At 50.2% G+C, this 20,626-nt stretch overlaps 2 protein-coding genes across 4 annotated transcripts in view; both read right to left on the reverse strand.

Annotated features, from left to right (window-relative positions):
* Positions 1 to 1,681: 1,681 nt before the first annotated feature.
* On the reverse strand, positions 1,682 to 13,938 carry UCP3 (uncoupling protein 3). Of its 2 annotated transcripts, none has more exons than XM_054440931.2 (7): positions 10,363 to 13,938; positions 8,299 to 8,519; positions 7,547 to 7,757; positions 7,108 to 7,311; positions 5,878 to 5,979; positions 5,221 to 5,401; positions 1,682 to 2,916 (listed from the first exon to the last, which is right to left on the reverse strand). In XM_054440931.2, exons 2-7 carry the CDS (start codon positions 8,422 to 8,424, stop codon positions 2,802 to 2,804), a joined length of 939 nt encoding a protein of 312 aa, XP_054296906.1. In that variant the 5' UTR covers positions 8,425 to 8,519; positions 10,363 to 13,938; the 3' UTR covers positions 1,682 to 2,801. The 2 variants fall into 2 exon arrangements, with proteins under 2 accessions (XP_054296906.1, XP_063528156.1); XM_063672086.1 differs by having other exon boundaries at positions 1,688 to 2,916; positions 8,299 to 8,315.
* Positions 13,939 to 14,055: 117 nt separating this feature from the next.
* Positions 14,056 to 20,626, reverse strand: part of C2CD3 (C2 domain containing 3 centriole elongation regulator) — a 149,271-nt gene continuing 142,700 nt past the window's right edge. For both annotated transcript variants that reach the window (XM_054440932.2, XM_063672079.1), the window contains 2 exons: positions 20,168 to 20,279; positions 14,056 to 14,859 (listed from right to left, as the gene is read on the reverse strand). In XM_054440932.2, coding sequence (XP_054296907.2) covers positions 14,719 to 14,859; positions 20,168 to 20,279 — 253 coding nt within the window. In that variant the 3' untranslated portion in view covers positions 14,056 to 14,718. The remainder of the gene's footprint in view (positions 14,860 to 20,167; positions 20,280 to 20,626) is intronic.

Consider the following 20,626-nt stretch of genomic DNA (forward strand, 5'->3'; position numbering starts at 1 on the left):
AAAAAAAAAAAAAAGTGGAGAAAGAGATCTAGTATTTTGGCCTAGAAACCTCACAAGACTCACCAATCTCGTTTTTCTTTCTCCAAAATGCTGGACTTGGCAGTTAGTAGGCTCCTGATCCCAGTCAAAATATCTCTTAGAATATTTTATCCTCCCTTTCTCAGAATCATCATCTAAATTGTATCCTCTGGGTAGGTGGTGTGTTAATATTGCCATATGGAAATTCATGGAAGACATAGTTCCCGGCCCTAGAAACTTACAAACTGAGACCAGGAGTTTGAGAGTGATTTGCACATGTCAGTCAAGTCAAAAGAAAGAGAAACTTTTTTTTCCTTTTTCTTTTTTTTTTTGTTTTTGTGTTTTGAGATGGGGTCTCACTCTGTCACCTAGGCTAGGGTGCAGTGGTGTAAGCTCAGCTTACTGCAACCTCCGCCTCCTGGGCTCAAGTGATCCTCCCACTTGAGCCTCCCGAGTAGCTGGGGCCACAGGTGCGTGCCACCATGCCTGGCTAAAAAGGGAAACTTTTAATTTAATTCAATTCACTTTAATTTTTTTTTTGAGACAGAGTCTCGCCTAGGCTGGAGTGCAGTGGTGCGGTCTTGGTTCATTGCAACCTCGAGCTCCCGGGTTCAAGTGATTCTCTTGCCTCAGCCTCCCGAGTAGCTAGGATTACAGGTACCTGCCACCATGCCTGGCTAATTTTTTTTTTTTTTTTTGTATTTTTAGTAGAGACAGGGTTTCGCCATGTTGGCCAGGCTGGTCTCGAACTCTTGACTCAAGTGATCCGCCCACCTTGGCCTCCCAAAGGTGTGAGCCACTGCACCAACTGGAAACTTTTTAAAATATGGGTTTTATTTGAAAACCAAGCCAGACACTAAATCAAAATATAGTTTTTTTTTGCTTTTGTATGAACTCTCCAGTTTGTATACATAGATGATCTCAAGTTATAATTTAAATTTAGGAAAGTACTTTTTCCCAGGGTCTGGAGCGGTAGGAACAGGGAAGCAGGGAAATCACATTACCGAGCGCCTCCTGTATGCCAATGATTTTTTGTTTGTTTTGTTTCAGAGAGGGAGTCTTGCTCTGTTGCCAAGGCTGGAGTGCAGTCATTATTCACAGGTGCAGTCGTGGCTCACTGCAGCCTTGAACTCCTGGGCTCAAGCAATCCTCTCGCCTAAGCCTCCCAGGTAGCAGGTGCACACCACATGTCTGCTTTCCAAGGAGTTTTAGGTCAACCCTCACAACAAGCCTGTGAAGCAGGGATTGTTATTCCCACTTCTCTGGTAGCACACCAAGGTGCAAGGATTCCCTGTGGCTAGGTGGTTGGTAAGGTAGAATGGGGTGAGGTTTGAACCCAGTCCTGACAATCGTCAGAGCTACACAAGGCTGCCAAGAAGTAGAAAAAGATAGTGGCATTTTGGGTCCCCATTATCAATTTGAAAGATGTACAGTCTTAAGCTTGGAAGTCGGTCGTCTGGTTCAACCCTGCCTTTTGCAGAAGCAGGAGCTGGAGCCCTCAAAAAATAAAGCTACTTGCCTGCAATTAAATGGGGTGAGAGGGGGCAGATGAAGTGTAGGCATGTGGGGCTGGATCTGGCTCCGCCCTGACACATAGAAAGCCTGAAATAGAAGTGAGAAAGGAAAATTCCAAGAAAGAAAAGGCAGAGAAGTGGCTGTTCTTACTCCCACACCTAAGGTGTGAATTCTTTTATTGAGTCATAATAATTTCCCAAGAATTCCGAGTCCTGCTACTTTAGGTTCTTGCCCAGGAATCCACCTCTTTTCCCCCAAGCCCAACAACCCTTTGAGGTGCTCACGATTGAGCACGTGGTGGCGGGGGTGGGGAAGGGGCTGCATGGGGGCGGGGCTCCTGTGGCTTCACGTCATCCACTGTCACCTCTGGTCCCCAAGTCTCTGGATCCTTTGGTCTCACCTCTAGACAACCGTATCTTTCAAATCTTCTTCCCTGGCAACTCCTCTCTGTCCCAACAAAATCTCTCCCAAGGCATTGTCCTTGTAGTTAGATTTACACAGAGCTTTTGCTTTTATAAAGTGCGTTCATGCCCAGCTTCTCACCTGCGTGTCATAGCACCCCTGGTGAGGCGGACAGGGAAGGGATGGCTCCCTCCATTTTGTTGGAAAGGGGGGGCTGCCCTCTTGATTCTTCAGTGTCATCAGGGAATATTTACAAGCCCCAGCCTCACACGGGTCCAGCAGGGCTTCTTTGGCACAGGCTCTAGTTTTTTCTCTTGTTCCTTGGGTTTCCTAGAATCCCAAAGGACTCTCTGTGGCAGACACATTACAAATAGGCTGATGATGCAAGTGTGACGGTGCAGCTGCAGTTGCCAGCTCTGTGTTGCTGGGTGGTGTCCCTCCAGGCTCCATGGCTGATCTCCCACTCTATTGTGGGCCCCTCCTGTCCCGTGCTTGCCATCCTTCCTGCTTATCATTCATTATCTAACCAGATTTCATGGGGATACACGTCTCCAACCTTCCATTTTGTCCAAATGGATCTATCTTGGTTTATTTTCTCTTGCCTAAATATTAGGCATGTCTAATGGGTTTCAAAAATTAATATAATTTATTTTCCATCTTGTCAGTGCAAAACAAAGGTGTTCTCAAGGCATGGCACTGAAGACCAGAATCCCTCCTCCTCTTCTACTTCTATTTCTTGAATCAGCAACAAGTAAACAACAGTTCTGTAAACATGTGTGGGTTGTGTCCATGTGTGCGTGGATCCACCGTTTTCTTCCATTCTTAACTGGTTTCGGACACGTTAGCTACCAGTGGCCTTGCCTTGTTCAAAATGGAGATTCCCGTAACATCTGGACTTTCATCAGGGCCCGTTTCAGCTGCTCATAGGTTACGAACATCACCACGTTCCAGGATCCCAAACGCAAAAAGGAGGGTGTAAATCTGATGAGAAAAACAACCAACACATCAGGTGGAGTGCTAGGAGACCACAACAGATGCGTGTGCTCTCCCGGGACACAGTGGTAGTGCCAGAGGATCCAGACTTCTGTTCATCACAAGCATTTTCTGAATCCTTTCAGTCTCTCTCTCTCTCTCTTTTTTTTTTTTTTTTTCTGCGAAGGGGATTTAGGCAGAAGTCGGAGTAAAGAAAAGAAAAAAAACTCATGTTTTGAGACAGGTTACTGTGTTAGGCAGCGAATTCTCACAGTTCTATAAGGCAGCCATGTTGCTGCCAGGTTCCTTTTCACAAACTGAGGCCCAGGGAGGTTAAGAGCTCAACCAAAGACCTGCGGCTAGTGTCAGAGGTGCAGTTCTGACTCCACCCTGCTGCTGGGTGTTTCTGGGCTCAGTTACACCCCAGGTGGCCAGCCCTAACATGGCCCCCTGCCAGGACATGGAGTAGCTTGGGCTTTGCAGGGTGAAGACAGTGTGGCACCAGATTTAGCTCATCTCCAGAGAGGCTGGCTGTGCTGTGATGGCATAGCACAGTGTCCCCACCTCAGCTGTGGCTCACCAACTCAGAGAGAAGCCCAAGAGCTGGCCCCTGCCCCTCTCTCAGCCTGTCCCTCCACTAACCACCTCCTGGGCCTGTTTGCTCCCACCAGACTCAGCTAGTCACATTCCCTGACAATGCCAGGCCCTCTTCCCTCCATGCCTTTGCTCCTCTTGCTCCCTCTGCCTGGACTGTGCCCTCCTCTCCTTTCCCTGGCTGGTTGCTCTTTGCTCTGGAGGACTCAGTTTGGGCACCATGACCTCACGCCATGGGTTTTCTTGATTCTCGTGGGGACTATAGCACTGTGACAACAAATGTAAACTCCAGAGTCAGACCTGGGTTCAAATCCAAGCTCACCCAGTTTCTAGCTTTACAATCTGGACACATCACTTAATCTTTCTAAGCCTCAGTTTCCTTATCTGTAAAATGAGGAAAATAACAGTATCTGCCTTGTAGGGCTAGTCGTGCAGATTAGGTGATTTAATGTTGGACAGCACTCAGCACAGGGCCCAGCATCAATAAATGCTCAGTAAATACCACCAACTTATCTGCTGCTCTTTGAGGGAAGCATAACCCAGGGCCTGGCACCTACAAGATGCTCCAGAAATGTTGGACAAGTGAAAGCAGTAACTGAGACAAGTGGCTACAGCTGAAGACTGTAATGATAGAGGCACTTTTCGGAAGAACAGTCTGTCAATTGCAATATAGTTTTATTACGTCATTCCCAGGCTTGAGAACCTATAGTAGCTCTTGTTCACTTGTTGGGTCCATTCTAACACTGGGCACCAAAAACCTCTCTGTTGAAGACATCAGCAGTGGGAGGTGAAAGGGCCAAGCTAAGAGCTTACCAGTAGGATAAACAACATTGTTGGGTGTGGTGTCTGACGGTCTGGGTTTGAGCCATGGCTCCACCATTTTAACCTGTGATCTTGGATAAGTTACTTAACTCCTCTGACACTCAGTCTTTTCCTTAGTTAATGTGGACAATACTACCTAGTTCAAGGGATTGTTGGAATAACGTGTGTAAAGTGCTCAGCACGAGGCCTAATATAGAGTGACTTAGCTATCGTGATAATCATAAACAACCTGCATTATCGAGTGCTCACTTTGTGCAAGGGACTGTGGGAGATAAAAGACGTCTGAGCCACTTTTGCTTGCAGGAACTTGCCCTTTGCATGAGGAATAATTTAAGCTTACCAATACTATAATACAAGGCAGGAGGTGATAAATACCATAAAAATGGTGTCAAATGGCATTGCAGAAGTTCCCAGGCAGGAGGGAAAATTTACACCTGAGAGTGTTAGGGAGGAGGTGGCATTTGAACTGGTCTTGAAGGATGTCTAAAATTGACAGCCTGTAGATGATGAGGCATTCCACGCAGAGGGAGCAGTAAGTGCAAAAAAACGTGGAGTGTGTGGAGACAGTGAGGAAGGCACCGGCTGTGGTCAGTGTGGTGCTCAATGGCCATGGCAGGAGGTCCGGGAGGTCTCAGGACTGCTAACTTCCTCTGGAGACAGGCAGTACTTTTACCTATTCCTAGAATGCTTATTCTCAGTCAGGCTTCCCTAACTCTCCCCGTCAGGTATGGTTCACTTTTTTTCTTTTACTTGCATGGTTTTTTAAACTTCTTCTTTGTGGCATTTACATCTGTACTCTTCACTGCTACATCCCAGGTTGACCCACAGTAGCCACATTAGAAAAGAAAGAAGCCCCTGTTCTCTGGGAGGGAGTGCTGGAGGCAGGAGGAGGCTCACCCCTTGTAGAAGGCTGTGGGGCCCTCCTGGGCCACCATCTTTATCATACAGTCGAGGGGACTGAGGTACTGGCCTGGAGGTGAGTTCATATACCGGGTCTTCACCACATCCACCGGGGAGGCCACCACTGTGGCACAGAAGCCGGCTCCAAAGGCAGAGACAAAGTGGCAGGGGAAGTTGTCTGCAGAGGAAGTACAAGCAAATATCAAGGAGTGCGTTTGTGTTCTGTCCATATGTATGTACTGTTTGTCCCCAACTCAACCGTGAACTCCCTGAGCATAGGACAGTATTTTCCATATCTCTCACAGTGCCCTGGGCTAAGCTCTTGGTAAGTACTGGCAAACTAGGCCTGGGCTGACCCAGAGGTGGGAGGTCATGCAGGCTGTTTGAGGAAACTGAAGTCAGAGAAGGTGAGAGACCCTTGCTTAAAGCTATACAGTGAGAGATGGTGCTGGGACTGGAACCCAAGTCTCCAGCCTCCCAGCCCAGGGGTCTTTCCTGCTTGTCACCACAATGTACCAGGCACTTTTTACTAGGCACTGCTTCTCTCTCTGCTCCTTCTAAAACCCAGTTGCCTCTGGGTGGTGCCCACTCCATGGAGTTCTGGGTTCCCTCCCTGCTGAGGGAGGGCTGCCTGCCTGGAGCCCAGGGCCTCACCAGTGAGCAGGTGATAGTCCAGCAGCTTCTCCTTGAGGATGTCGTAGGTCACCACCTCAGCACAGTTGACGATGGCATTCCTCATGATGTTGGGCAAAGTTCCTGTTAGGAAGGCGGTGGGAATGGATGAATGGGAAATGGGAGAAATGGACGCCCTGGCTGCAAGGCCACGGGCCCCAGTTTTGGGGCCATACTGCCCCATTCCAATGGTCTCAGCCAGAGGATCCCACCACAGTTGAGCAGATTCCACATTTTCCTTTCTAGGGTTAACAACTCTCAGATTATCCATGTTTTTCTCAGAGACAGAGAACAGAGAGAGGCCCACTTGTGTTCATTTGGCCACATTTGGAGGGTGATCTGCAATAGCTGTCAAAATTAAAATATGCTTCCTCGAGACCCAGCTGCAGCCAGAAAAGAAAGTCGTTCAGCGAGAGGCTGAGCTCTTGGAACAGTGACAGAATGTGGTGCCAGCAGGGCCCTAGGAAACTGTCAGGACCAAACCCCTGGTTTCACAGGTAAGGGGACAAGCTCTGAAGGGTGCCCAACAAGTGACTGAAGAGCCCCCACTTAAGAGGTGTCCTGCCCTTAAACTTCACTGGGTCAGTTTCTTCTGCAAATGTTCCTGCAACCTCTGGTTCACATGCGGAGAGAGTCCTGCATTCATCAGTGGCTGCCATGTGGACACAAAGGGAGCCCTCCAGCTTTGCTCCCAAGGAAGCGCTTCCTCATTGCATCTCCCTGCACCCACTCCTCACAGCTATACTTTTCTGATGCTCCTCTTTTTCCTCCGGGCCCTGCTTGAGGGCCCCTCCCGTTCCGTCTCCACACACCTAGAGCCTGTTCAGTCTTCCAGGCCCAGCTTAGGTGTCACCTTCTCTGCAGAACCCGCCTCTGGATCTCCACCTCTGGGGCAACCCCTACCACATCCTGCCTGCGGTGTAGCTGCATCTTGACTTATCTCCTCTGCTGTCCTCATGCCCTGGGCGTGTGAAGGTGTCTTAAATTCATTTCTGGCTCCCTCATAGCAACCTGCACATGGCAAAGGGCTGGTAAAATGAACTGAGTTTGAGGGGCTGTGGCAGGTCAGTGAAGTATCTTTGGTTGTGATGTTCTTTCAGAATCACTGGAACACGCCATGCTGCGAGTCCCCTCCTTGCTGGGGTCCCTGCCCCAGCCTGAGGGGAGGGAAAGCTCTGCCTAAGGCCGCCTGCATCCAGAGTCCAGACCTACCTTTCCACAGGCCCCTGACTCCTTCCTCCCTGGCGATGGTTCTGTAGGCGTCCATAGTCCCGCTGTATTTTCTGTCGCTCCTGGATGGCCCGAGGTGTATGCTGGCCTGAAATCGGACCTTCACCACATCTGTGGGCTGGGCACAGGTCACCGCCATGGCTCCTGTGGTGCAGCCAGCCAAAATCCGGGTAGTGAGGCTGGAGTCTGGGAGGGGCAGAGAGAGTGGGCCAGTGTCCCCTACTAAGCAGCTCTCTGGGACATGCTGTTCTCTGCGGGGCTGCCCCTGCAGCTTCCTTGATGTCCACTCAGAGCCTCCTCATGAGCGTCCGGTACCAGCTTCCCCCCGCCCCTGGCTCTGCCTCTGAGTCTAGACTTCCCTGGTCTCTTGACCCACATACTTTCGGCCACCCCTTTGGCGTTCAGGGACTTGGTCACTCACTGTCCGCGCCTTTGGGGGTGTAGACCTGCTTGACGGAGTCGTAGAGGCCGATGCGGATGGAGGCGAAGCTCATCTGGCGCTGCAGGCCGGCCACCAGCCCATTGTAGGGGCTGCAGAGACCCTCGGTCCGCACCATGGTCAGGATAGTGCCCAGCGCGCCACGGTACTGCACGAGCCGGGCCGTCTGGGTCACCTGGTTCTCCCCCTGGATCTGAGGGACAATAGCAGGGGGTGAGGACTCGGAAGGGAAGGCAAGAAGGGGCTACGTGCACAGGAACCCTGCTGGGGCTGGGCCTGCCTGGGCTGGGCCTGAGAACAACCAGGCTGGTCACAGTAGAAATCACTGGTGTCTGGGCAGCATTTTACCGTTCACAAAGCAGTGTTATACACACGGCTTGGTGTTTGATCCTCAGAGTAAATCAGAGGGACAGATTGTTTTTCCCATTTTATAAGTGCTTCGTGGCTTGCCCGAGGTCACACAGTTAATTCCTTACTTTTACCTCACACTGTATGCTTTACAAAGTAGGGCCCAGCCCCTAAAGGGCCCTGTCACATCATGCAAAGAATTTAGATTTTTTTGTCCTTGTAGATGGTGATGGGAGGAGGCAAGGAAGGGTCCTAAGCAGTGGAGTGAGAGTCTTCGTCAGGGTTCTGAGTGAGGAAGGGCATGTGGGCACATGTCATGGGGGATATGGGAGAGAACTAGCCCCTCCTTCCATGTGATCAATGACCCTTGGCCAAAGGGCACCTACCTGCAGGCGGACCTTGGCTGTGTCCAGTGGAAAGGTAAGGAGGTCAGCAAAACAGGCTGCTGTGCCTGCCCCCAGGAACTTCACAGCCATGGTGGGAGGCACGTCTGAAGGCTTCAGTCCAACCATGGTCCTGGAAGGCTCTGCCCAGTTCCTTTAGGGCCAAGAGGAGGTCCAAGGAGAGAGGCTGCTCCACAGCCCTGGGCTTCAGTGCAGCGGTGGGGCTGCAGGAGACAGGCCAGAGGAGGCTGATGGAGCGATGTCTGGCCTGGCCCCCAGGAACTCTTCCGCACTCAGGAGGGGCTTTAGAAAGGGAGAAGCCTGGGTGGTGCCATACTTAAGCTGCGTGAATTTGGCCTATAAAAATAGGCCACGTTCTTATCCCTTGAATTTTGCAATCCTCCTCCTGACCCTCTCCCTCCCCTCCTTACCATGGGTAGGCAGAGCTGATAGTGGTATCTGCACTGTATACATGAGGAAACCGAGGCTCAGGCACCTGTTCTCCCCAATATCAAACTGCCTCCTGTTTTTTTTGAGACAGGGTCTCGCTCTGTTACCTGGGTTGGAGTGCAGTGGTGCAATCCAGGCTCACTGCAGTCTTGACCTCTTGGACTCAAGTGACCCTCCCACCTTCAGCCTCCCGAGTAGCTGGGACTACAGGTGTGCATCACCATACCCAGCTAATTTTTTGTTTTTTGTAGAGATGGGGGGGTCTCTCTATGTTGCCTATTCTGGTCTTGAACTCTTGGCCTCAGCATGATCACTTGACAAGAGGGGCAGTTCTTAGCCACTCATGGGAAATGGAATGGATGGACGTAGACTCAGGTCAAAAGCCCACCTTGGGGCTCTAGAACTTTCAGTAGTCAAGCTGGGGGACGAGGCGAAGCCACAGCGGTGGGCGCAGGTAGGAGCTGCCCTGAGGCCAGCACTCCCCAGTCTTCTTCCCAATTCACTCCAGCCTCCCTTAGACCCCTAACAGCCGGCAGCCTTTTGCCACTGGCCAGTGGAGGAAGAAGTCAAAAGTGGAATCCTCATTCCTGTAGCTCTGCTGGGGCTACTGAGGGATGGGATGTTCCAGTCTGCATGGTCCATTAATGTTTGCTGGTTGCTTCTTGCACCAGATACCGTGCTGAGGGCTTTATAGACACTGACTGATTCGATCCCTTCATAAGGCTACAAGTAGTTGCTATTATTATCCCCATTTCATAAACCAGGAACCTGAGGCTTACAGAGCTTTCGCTAGTCATACAGCTGAAGTGCTGGAGCTGAGATTGGTGTCCACGTTTGTCTGACATCTGAAGCTGTGCCTGTTTCACTGCCCAGAGAGTCTCAGACTTCAGGGAGAGCCAAGGATCCCTTGAGCTGCTTGTTTACAGAGCAGATTCTCAGCCCTCAGCCCCAGAGATCCTGATTTAGGTCTGGGGTGGGGCCCAGGAATCTGCTTTAGGAAAACTCCCTGTGGTAGCTCTGAAGCGGGGGAAGAGGACCCCATTTTGAGACATCCTACCCAATACCAGTTGCCTCCCCAACTCCAACCCACCCTCCTGGCAAAGCCTTCACAGCAGCCCACTGAAGAAGCTGTCTGGGTGAAGAGACCATGGGCTCTGTAAAGCTCCCAGCAAATGACCAGGACCACGCCTCAGGTCAGAAGTGCCCCTGTCATCCCTACTCAGGAAGAGGGCCCCAGGGTCCTCATGGAAAGAGAAGGGTTTATGTTCTGGAGGAATCACAGAGATTCTGGGGCAGGCAAAGAAGAAAGCCACTTCCAGTCTATGGGGATTTGCAAAATCCCACCAGAGGCAGCCAGCAAGGCAAAGTGGTTGTGAGTCTTGAGTGAGTGACACGGGTGTTGGGTTCAAGCCCCAGCCCTGCCACAGTACCCTCATTAGGGCCGCAGCTCCCTTTTCATAAGGTGGGGGCTGGACTGAATCTCTATCAGGTCTGACATGCTGCAGCTAGTGAGCCCTGGCTGCTTGGGGCTGCTCTCTGAAAGCCTCCAATGAAAGGGAGAACAAGGAGAAGCGAGAGGGAGAGGGTAAGTGATGAGGGAGGAGAAAGCGGTCTTACCTGTGAGTCCTGCCAGGGCAGGGGCAGCACAGGGGCTCCCTAGGGCTCCATCCCAGGAGGTGGCAGCAGGGATCGGATGGCCCCTCCTTGTCATTCACTGTTGTCTCTGCTGCTTCTGGCTTGGCACTGGTCTTATACACACGGGCTGACCTGAAACCTTATCCTAGAGAAGTTGGTTGACAGCCTGATCACTTGACAAGAGGCTGGCTGGTGAGGGCAGTGAGGTGAGAGGGGAGGTGAGTGAGTTCCAGGTCTGGTTCAGTCCTCTTGACTTGGGGTGCTTTAATATAGCTCCTTTAAGCTGTGGACACTTCCTTGGTGACAAGGGTGTATGAGGGGGTGGACCTGCTGCCACTTTTGAGTCCAAAGGTCAAGGCCTCCCACGATAGGCTGGGCACAGCTCTCCCAGGTCTCTGAATAATAATAACTGTCATTTCTTTGTGCCTACTATGTGCTAAATATTTTACATACATTACTACCATTTTCCACAATCCTATGAGACAGGTACTATTAGGATTCTAATTTTTTTACTTTTTTTTTTTTTGTAATTTAAAATTTTTTAGTAGAGACGAGGTCTCGCTGTGTTCCCCAGGCTGGTCTTGAACTCCTGGGCTCAAGTGATCCTCCTGCCTCAGTCTGGCAAAGTGCTGGGATTATAGGTGTGAGCCACCGCGCCCGACCTAAATTTTTTTAAATTACAGATTTATTGATATAGAATTCACATACCATACAATTCATCTGTTTCAAGTGCACAATTCAAATGGTTTTTAGTATATTCTGAGTGGTGCAACCACCAACACAATCTATTTGAGAACATTTTCATTACCCTCCCACCCTGGAAAAACTCCATACACGTCGGTAGTCATTTCCCTTCCCCCACTCCCCAGCCTCAGGCAACCACTAATCAATCGATTTTGTGTCTCTATAAATTTGCCTGTTCTCAACACTTCCTGGAAATGGAATCATCCAATATGTGCTTGTCTGTGACTGACTTCTTTCACTTAGTATAGTAATGCTTTCAAAGTTCATCCATGTTGGAGCCTGTATCAGTATTTCATTTCTTTTTAGTGCTGGGGATCCTAAAATCTTACCACTTATTTTACTGAGGAGGAAATGGAATCTCAGGGAGGTCCATGTAGCCAGCATGTGGCGGGGCCTGATTCCAGCCTGTAAACTGTAAGGCATTTTGGGCTTATCTACTGTGGCCACCATTCTCTCCGACATGACACTTGGAGGCTTTAGCAGTGGACACTGCTGGAGCCAAGGGAGCTGGGGCCGGGTGGAAGGGTGCCCCGCAGAAGCTACTGGAGGCTCCATCTGTGGGCACTCAGGGTAAGGGCTGGGCATAGCTGAATCGGGCCCCAGGTGATGGGGGAAGGGGAGAAGAGGAAGAGAAGGGAGGGGAGGAGTGAGAAGCAGAAGGGAGGGAAGGAAAGGGAGTTAACTGGGTAGGGCAGAGGAGGAGTAGGCAGAAGTCTTTTCTGGACTGGGGCACAGAGCCAGGGTCACAGGGCAGGTGGTCAGAAGCACGGACGTTCAAGTACAAAGCTTGGGCTATACCTGTCCTCTTCCTTGGACCAGGCCTTGATCTTAATGTCAGCAGAATAAGCAGCTGCGTTAGTGTTAAGAGGGAAGTAGCTGTCAGGGCTGCTGAGATTAGGAAGGCTCAGGAAGTAGGCTCTGAGCTCCATCTGTAGTTGCTAGTCTAGAGGTGGTGGAGTAAATTGCAGGGAGTCTGTGGGGGAAGAATGGAGTAGAAGCCCAAACCAGGAGGCAGCAGGCTCTGGAGAAACCCAGGGGGAGGGAGGGCCAGGCTCTCTTTGGCTTGGGAGCTTGAGGGCAGGGCCAGGTCTGCCTGCTTTGGCTCCATGTCCTGAGGCCAGCCCATGCTAGAAGTCCCAAGGCTGCCTGCTCTGGGTTGGGATGCAACCAGCCTAGGGATCAGAAACACCTATTCACAGGTCTCTGTGGAGGGAGTGCTCAAAGGGAAGAGAGGCAGCCACTGGCTCGTTCTGGTGGTGGGAACACCTATCTCATGCCTTAATCCATGCCACATGCCTGGTCAAGTCATTTACCTCGGAGTTGGCATTGGGAGATAGATTCAACTTCCGGGGATAAGATATTGATAAATAACACACTGTTTTGAAGTGGAGGTGGGAGGTCTTGACCCTCAGGGTCCTTTTGTGTCATCAGAGGCTGCTCTTAGCCTAGGGTAGGAGCGTGTCCTCCTGACCCCCGATTAGGTTGCCTGCGGGAGCTGGAGTGGGATTTGGAGGAATATTCTTTATCTGGGGCTTTCCCCCTCAGGCCTGGGCCCTGACTGCCCCTCTTTAGGTTCCCTGGGCCCCAAGGGAAGTGGGGCCCTGGGCCTTGAATGCTCCGTGCTGGTGACTTGAGAGGGAGGCCGGCCTCTGTGGTGCTGGGGAGGGGTGGGCTGGCAGGCTTAGGAGCAGAGATAAATAGAAGGGGGAGGGCTTGTCAGGAAGAAGGTGGCACCCACTCCTTCCTTGAGGTTCCCGCATCATTTTGCACCCTCTGAGGCCCGGGAGTGCTCTGCCTGCCCCAGTGGCTGCGTGCTTGCCTCTCTACTGGTTTGCTCCCGACAGTCAGGAGAGTGGGTGGGGCTGACATTTCCTAAGCTTCCACCGTGTGCCAAAAGTAGGTGAAGCACTTTCACAAATGTCATCTCATTTGATCTTCCTCACAACCCCATGAAGCTGGGGTGATTATCTCTGTCTTACAGATGAGGCCACAGATGCTCAGACGCAGCGAGACTGGTCTCTATCTCCAGCTGCACGCCGCTCACAGGCTTTCCTGGCTCTCTCTCTATAGCTGTCCACACCCTGGGCCAGTTCACCCCAAGACCTGTCTCTTCTAGGAAGCCTTCCCTGACTGCTCCAGCCCACATGGTCTTTCTCCATGAAGTCCCTAAATTCAGAGCACTTATTGGCTGTACCTTGTTTTGATCACTGAAAGCAGTAGCCTTGCAATACCTCTGGGGATTTCTTGTGTGGTTAATCACTTCCTAACTACACAAACAGAGGCAAAACACTGAACTTACAGAGTTATTTTGAGGACTGAGTGAAGTGACATGTACTTGGGGGTGAAAGCCTGTTGCCCAGCCACACTGCTCACTCTGCACATTTGGCTCCCGTGCCCCCTTCTTTTTTTGATACGGAGTCTTGCTCTGTTGTCCAGGCTGGAGTGCAGTGGCGCAGTCTCAGTTCACTGCAACCTCACCTTCTGGGTTCAAGTGATTCTCCTGCCTCAGCCTCCTGAGTAGCTAGGACTACAGGCGTGCACCACGCCCAGCTAATTTTTGTATTTTTTTTTTTTAGTGGAGACGGGGTTTTGCCAGGTTGGCCAGGGTAGTCTCAAACTCCTGACCTCAGGTGCTCTGCCTGCCTCGGCCTCCCAAAGTGTTTGGATTACAGGTGTGAGCCACCGTGCCCATCCATGGCCCTTTTCTTGTCCTCCCCACGGGGCTCTGTCTGATGGATTTCAAGCATCAGCAAAGGAAATACCGGGTGTCACTGTCATCTGGACCAACCTGATTCTGGAGGAGCCAGAAGTCTCATGGTGATTGATCCTCGTCTGCGTGGGGTGTATGGTTGTTAATCTTTCTCTCTGGCAGTTAGGGCACACACGAATTCCTAGCATCCCCACTCCAGTGAAACACTTGTGCATAGATTACAAACACCAATATGATTTTATTCAAACACAGGCAAGAACAATGACCTTCAGAGCTGGGTAAAAACAATAAGTTAAAAGCATGGTTAGAATTTTAGACAATCAGATAAAAAGTTTGAAGGAGGTGATTTCCCCTTCCTCTCCTAATTGATTAATTCAATACAGCATAAAAATAATTTGTATCTATAAAATATCCTTGTTCCCACACAAATGAACTGGAGGTGGCCCTAGGATTTCCTTGACTATGCACAATGCACACAATCTACATGTCCCTCCTCCCCAACTTTTAAGGCAAAAATGGTCCCGCATCTTCAGGCAGAGGGTGGGCTCATGCCTGCAGTCAGCTGTGTCAAGGACACTGGGAGGCGTTTCTCCACCGAAAGATGCCTGCTTGGGTCCCACTTGGGCGCGGATTCCATTTTGTTTCTAGCCTTTGCCTCACCACAGAAGAAACGAGCTGAAATTCTGGCAAGTGGACACTGGACTGGTTTGGGGCACTCCTCTAGTCTGGGCTGACCCGGTCTCTTGAGGCATCCATGGCCTAGGCAAGTGGTGGTTTCAGGACTGTGACAGCCCTGAAGGAGCCAGACCTGGTGCCTCCTGCAAGCTGGACAAAGCTGAGGGAGGGTGGGCAGGTGTCTCCTTCCCCCAGCCCCTCAGGCTGTGTCAGTCTTTCTGGGAGTACCGAGAAGAAAATATCCGTGCAATCCTGCGGGTTTCTTCCTCAGGCAGGTTGGGGGGGAGCGAGTTAGGTCTGGGGCGACAAGGCCTTTGGGAGAGGGCTCCCCTGGTGGCTTCGCTCTTGTCCTGGAGAGGAAGAAGTCAGCTAGGTTAGCACTGAGGATATGGCACCACCAATGGATGATGCTGGTTTCTCTCATCTTTTGGTCCTTTGGTTAATGTTTATGTAGAGCTGCCTGGTTTACAAAGTGCTTTACATACCTTATCTTGCATGACCCTTACCTCGACCCCATATGGGGGGTACATCATTCTCCCCATGTCGTGGATAAGGAAACTACATTCAGGTGGAATCAACTCAAGGTCCCACAGCTCTGAGTAGCAGAGCTGGGACGTGAACCCCAGCCCTGACTCTTTCTGTGCCTCTGGAGAAGGAGGGAGTGTCACCTCCAGGATAGGTTTGAATCCTCATCCCTTCTCCTGTTGCATGGCTTTAGACAAGTCATTTGTCCTCTGGGTTTAGTCCCATGTGTGATGCTGGGAACATATCCAACTCTCAGGGAGATGGTGGTGAATAATACACTCTCTGTTTGGCCCTTTGGAGCTCCTGGAGTTGCCAGGTGACATAAAGCACCTACCTACTGCCTGGCTACCAAACTTTGATCTCTCTGACTCTGGCTGACAGGGCATCACTAATTCCGCCTTTAAGGTACTTAAACCTGTGGGCTATGGTATCATGGTCCTCTGGACTCCTCTAACTCATTTTTCTTTTTTCTTACTCCATGTCAGGCTCCTGTGCTGAAGGAACTCGAAGCTATACAGGAAAGCCATCCCAGACAGCTGGCTGAGAGCAAGGCCCTGGGGAAGAAGTGGGGGCCTGATAGGGGAGGGGGCAGTTCTGAAAGGAGATGGGAGCAGCCTCCACAGGCAAACCTGGCTGACTTCATGGCATGCAGCTTGCTCTTCCCTGCCATCAAGTCCCATGAACTGAGGCTGTCACAAGCTGAAGGACTATTGAGAGCACACTGTATCACTTCCTGGGCACTAAGAAGCTTGGTGGAGACCCTAGAGACTGGGACTACCTGCCCCCTGCAATTCTGCTCATGAGAAACTGAGGCCCAGCGAGAGTTGCTTCTGGCATCAGTAACATTCAGTTATTCTTTCTTTCATGTCTTCAACCCTTTTTAATACCTACTTGAGAAGGGCACAGAAATAAACAGAACTCCGTTTTTGGCTTTCTCAGCTCAGAGTTAAGCCCTGGGAGGCAGAGAGATCTGCCTAAAGAATTAGAATTGCCAGAATGAATAAGGGGAGTGGAGTCAGGCATCCCTGATCTACTGCCTGGATGTCAGTTTCCCACCCATGAAATAGAAGGGTGGATGGGATAACTTGAGGGTCCCTGCCAGTCTAGAATTCTAAGTGCCAAGGGAATGTCTACAATCTGGGAAGCTCTCAGTGCTATGAGCCCACAGGCAGCCTTTCCTTATAACCAAGAGCAAAGTGATGCTAGGGCTGGGCTGCACAGCAGAGACTAGAAGATATATCTCTCTGCCTTCTAGGCAGGTCTAGGCTAGAAGGGAAGAAGGAAACCCACTTTTTGCTGGTGTTTGCAGTTCTTCCTTCCAAAATACAGGAAGCACCTGTACTCCATGATGCCTCAGGCCAGGGGAGGCCAGTGGGCCAGCCTCTGCCTGTTGCTCTCCCACTTCCACACTGGGTGCTCCTGTGGGGCACGGACTGGGTCTGAGGCTTGGGATCCCAGTGAGGCCAGTTCCAAGACAGGAGCTTGGGAGCTGCTAGACCAGTGTGGGTGGGACCAGGCCAGGGTAACCACAGGTTTAAATTGGGTGGGGAGGAGATTCTTTATAGTAAGCTTCTCATTCATTCACTCTAGAACCAGTGGTTGTTGGCCTACCATACGCCAGGTCTTAAGTTAAACTCTCTCAGGCTCTCTGTAGCACTTTAAGCTTGTGTATATCTTTCTCTACTCCCAAGATCCAAGATGGCTGTTTCCTGAGCTATTTGGGATTTAGGGTGACACAAGTCCCATTCCTGTCCCCCAGCTGTACTGTAGGTAGATTTTCTGGGTCATCAGTTGTATCTTACCTTCCATTTCTTTCTCTGCTACTCTGAAGGGGAAGTAGGGAGATGTTTGTTTTATGAGCCAGATGGGAAAACAGGCCTAAGAGCATAGCATTCTATCTCAAATCCTAAAACCAGGCATTTGTTTCCCCATCTTCTAGAAGAGATGTCTTCTCTGTTTTAGAGAGACTTAGATGAGTCTTGTTCTCCATGGCTGGAAGGGCCAACTACCTCAGTTCATGAAATGACCATAAAAAGACATCTGTTGGGCTGGGTAGCTCACATCTGTAACCCCAGCACTTTGGGGGGCCAAGGCAGGGGGATCGCATGAGTCTAGGAATTTGTGACCAGCTTGGTTAACATACGGAAACCCTGTCTCTAAAAAAAAAAAAAAAAAAAGGAAAAAAAAATTAGCAGGGTGTAGTGGTGCACACCTGTGGTCCCAGCTACTCGGGAGGCTGTGATGGGAGGATCGCTTGAGCCCAAGAATTCAAGGCTGCAGTAAGCCATGATCATGCTACTGTACTCCAACCTGGGTGACAGAGGAAGACCCTGTCTCAAAACAAAACACCTCTGTTGGTGACTCATCAAACTTTTCAGGAGCCTAAGATCTACTCAACTTGATCAACTCTTATGGACAACAGGCAGAGGTGGTTCCTGTTGTCATAGGGCTGCTCAGCTAGAGAGGAGACAGACAATGAGCTACCCAACAGTCACAGAGATGAGGCTTAGAGCTTGTGAGCACTGAGAAAATAGCAATTAGTAACAGCTGAGAAAGTCTGGGGAGGCTTCACAAGGAGGTGGGCTCCAAGATAGGCAAGGTCTCAACAGAAGCTGGGTGTCAGGTGAGGTCTTTCATTAGAGGGAACAGCATGAGCATAGAGCTACACCTACTGGTTGGGCCATATCTGCCCTGGAGCTGAATCGTGTATGTCACCAACTTTCCAGCACTGACACCCTAACTCAATGACCTAGGGGGCCTTATCTGCAAGGCCCAGGCCCAGGAACCAGAAAAAGGACAAGGACAGGGCTTGGCTCTGTATACAGGGCAGGGGCGGGGTGTGGAATGACAGAGAACTCACACTCAGCAGCATTTTGCTTTTGTTGACTTCAATAGGGTTTAGAAACCATCTTGACTAGTAGTGAAGATTCTTCCTTCATCAGGACTGCTACCCTAACACACAACCCTGGTGGGGTTGGCCAGAGGCGAAATTGGCCAGAGCAGGGATACCCTCAAATGTGTCATCCATTCCTCTGAAATACTCCCACACTTCTGGCTGCAGACCTGAGGGCACAAGACAGTTGTCAGCAGAGCATGTGCTTTGTGGGAGGCATCAACCTTCCTGGGGAGGCAGGAGGAACACACATGGAAGCAAGATCGTCATAGCTGGAGGGGCTGCAGGTGCCTTGGAGTCTAGACAGCGGGTGTCATCCATGGGGTGAAGTCCCTGGAGCGGGAACTTAAACATGAAGGTGGAATGTGAACAGACGATGAAGAGAGAGGGTATGCCGCATGGAGGCGCAGCTTTTGTGAGGAAGGAATTTTCTTTGCTAGGAAAGTGGTGGGGGTGGGATAGGCTGAGCTGCCAAGGATATGAAGAGCAGCCAAGACAAACCTGTTACTAGAAGAAGGGGTTGATGCTGGTTGAGGGAAGTTCCAGAATGTCTGGGGGGAATTTGATCTTATTCTTCTTGGACTTCAGCGAGCTGATCTGTAAGGGCCTTCCCAGGGAACAGGGATGGGGTATTTGATGACTGTACTAGGCTGAAGGACAGAACTGGCTTTCCTGTGGACTGGGTGTCAAGCACGGCAGCAGGCCAGGGGCTTTCAGGCTGCCCCATTAAATCCTCCCTCATCCATACATGGGACCTGTTCCTTTCTGAGTACCTGGACACCCAGGTCATGAACATGATAGGCCTCTCTGATAATAGATGTGTCTTAAAAGAGCCTTCAATGCTAAAGATCGGACTTTGCTTGAACCCGGGAAGCAGAGGTTGCAGTGAGCCGAGATCGCACCACTACATTCCAGCTGGCGACAGAATAAGTCTCAAAAAAAAAAAAAAAATTTAGATTCACTTACTGGTTGGGTGACCCTGGGTAAGTGACTCAGCCTTTAGGCATCTCAGTTTCTTTATATATACACAGAAATAGTTATAGCTTGTAGGTCAGTATGTGAAGCTCTGAGCCTCAGTTTCCTCATTTATTTTTTATATAGTCTCGCTGTGTCGCCCAGGCTGGAGTGCAGTGGTGCCATCTCAGCTCACTGTAACCTCCACCTCCTGGGCTCAAGCGATTTTTGTGACTCAGCCTCCCAAGTAGCTGGGATTACAGGCACGTGCCACCACGCCTGCCTAATTTTTGTAATTTTTAGTAGAGATGGGGTTTTGCCATGTTGGCCAGGCTGGTCTTGAACTTCCTAGCTCAAGTGATCCTGCCACCTTGTCCTCCCAAAGTGCTGGGATTACAGGTGTGAGCCACCATGCCTGGCCTAGTTTCCTCATTTTAAATAGGCATAATGATAGTATATTCCTCATCAGATTGCTAAATTTAATTAGTTAATACAAAGTACTTGGAACAGTGCCTGGTACATGCTAAGCACCACCGTAACTACCATCTTTAACACAGCCTCCTCAGAGAGACCCTGTTCTTTATCACAGCACCTGGTACTCATCTCATCAGTCTATAAATATTTTATTTTTTGCTCATTATTTGTGCTCCATGAAGACAGGGAATTTGTCTGTCTTATTTACTATTATATGCTCAGTATCCAGCATGACACCTGATACAGGGTAGGTTCTCAAAAGCAGTTATTATTATTGTTTATTTTCTTGGCACTTGCAAGAAAGGTCAGGTGCTGTGCCAAGGCAGAAAAGAGGAGATGTGGGATTTGTACCAGAGTTCCAACCACCTAATTCAGCTGAATGAATAGTTATGAGGTGTTTTGTAAATGACAAATAGTTGTACGACTGATATTATTCTCCTCATCCAGATCTTACTGTTGTACTCCCGTAAGGCTGCATCTCCGCTCCTATCTACCTGCTTGGCGGGGACTCCCACAGCACTCAATACACATTTCTTAGCTGCCTCTTGCTTTCATGCTTCTGCACAGCTTTTTTCTTCCCCATGTCAGTCTTGGCCGACAATACCCTGCTCTTGCACATTTGCTCTTCCTCACTTTTCCTGAGCTCCCTGCCCACTGCTGGGCCCACAGAATATGCTCAGTACAAGCTTGAGGAGTGACCTCTGCTGCAGCCTTTCCAGGAAGATGACCTGGGGCAGCACTGCATTCTGTGCACACTTCTGTGGAAGAGATGATGACTCTATGGAAGAAAGGTCAGTTGGCCATTCTCTTACCTGATCTGTTGTGGCTGCTGGTGGCAACGTTGCTGAGAGTGAGAGCATCCGCAGGGAAGCCTCCAACTGCTGGGGAGGCAAAAAGAAGTTGGGCACCACAATGGGCCCTGGGCTACAATGGTAGTTAAGGGACAAAAATACCTAGAAGTCCACCCCTCTTGCAGTGGAGGCCAGCATCTCCACCGACCATTCACTCTGCCCCTACTCATGTTCTTCCCTCAATTATTCTTGTCCATAAATTCTCTGCTCAGCTGGCTCCCTCTGACTGGAAGGCTTGCCCACTCCTAACACATATAAGTTGTTTATGGATCAGTTCAAATCCTGCCTTCTCTAGAAGCTTTCTCTTAATCTTAGCCCACAGTGATCCCTCCTTCCTCACATCCTAGAGCAGTCTGCAACACAGGAGAATGTTTATTTAGTCTGATATGATTATTTTCCTCAATCTTCCCTAAATTTCTC

The sequence above is a fragment of the Pongo pygmaeus genome, chromosome 9 (assembly GCF_028885625.2).
Source record: "Pongo pygmaeus isolate AG05252 chromosome 9, NHGRI_mPonPyg2-v2.0_pri, whole genome shotgun sequence".
NCBI lineage: Eukaryota > Metazoa > Chordata > Mammalia > Primates > Hominidae > Pongo > Pongo pygmaeus.

What these genes read in the sequence shown, in the direction of transcription:
- UCP3 (XM_054440931.2), bottom strand. Translation starts at nt 8,424, where the DNA reads ATGGTTGGACTGAAGCCTTCAGACGTGCCTCCCACCATGGCTGTGAAG. An exon ending in CAGCCAAGGTCCGCCTGCAG is followed by an intron (nt 7,758 to 8,298) that starts GTAGGTGCCCTT and finishes ATTGTCCCTCAG; the next exon opens with ATCCAGGGGGAGAACCAGGT. An exon ending in CACCCCCAAAGGCGCGGACA is followed by an intron (nt 7,312 to 7,546) that starts GTGAGTGACCAA and finishes TGCCCCTCCCAG; the next exon opens with ACTCCAGCCTCACTACCCGG.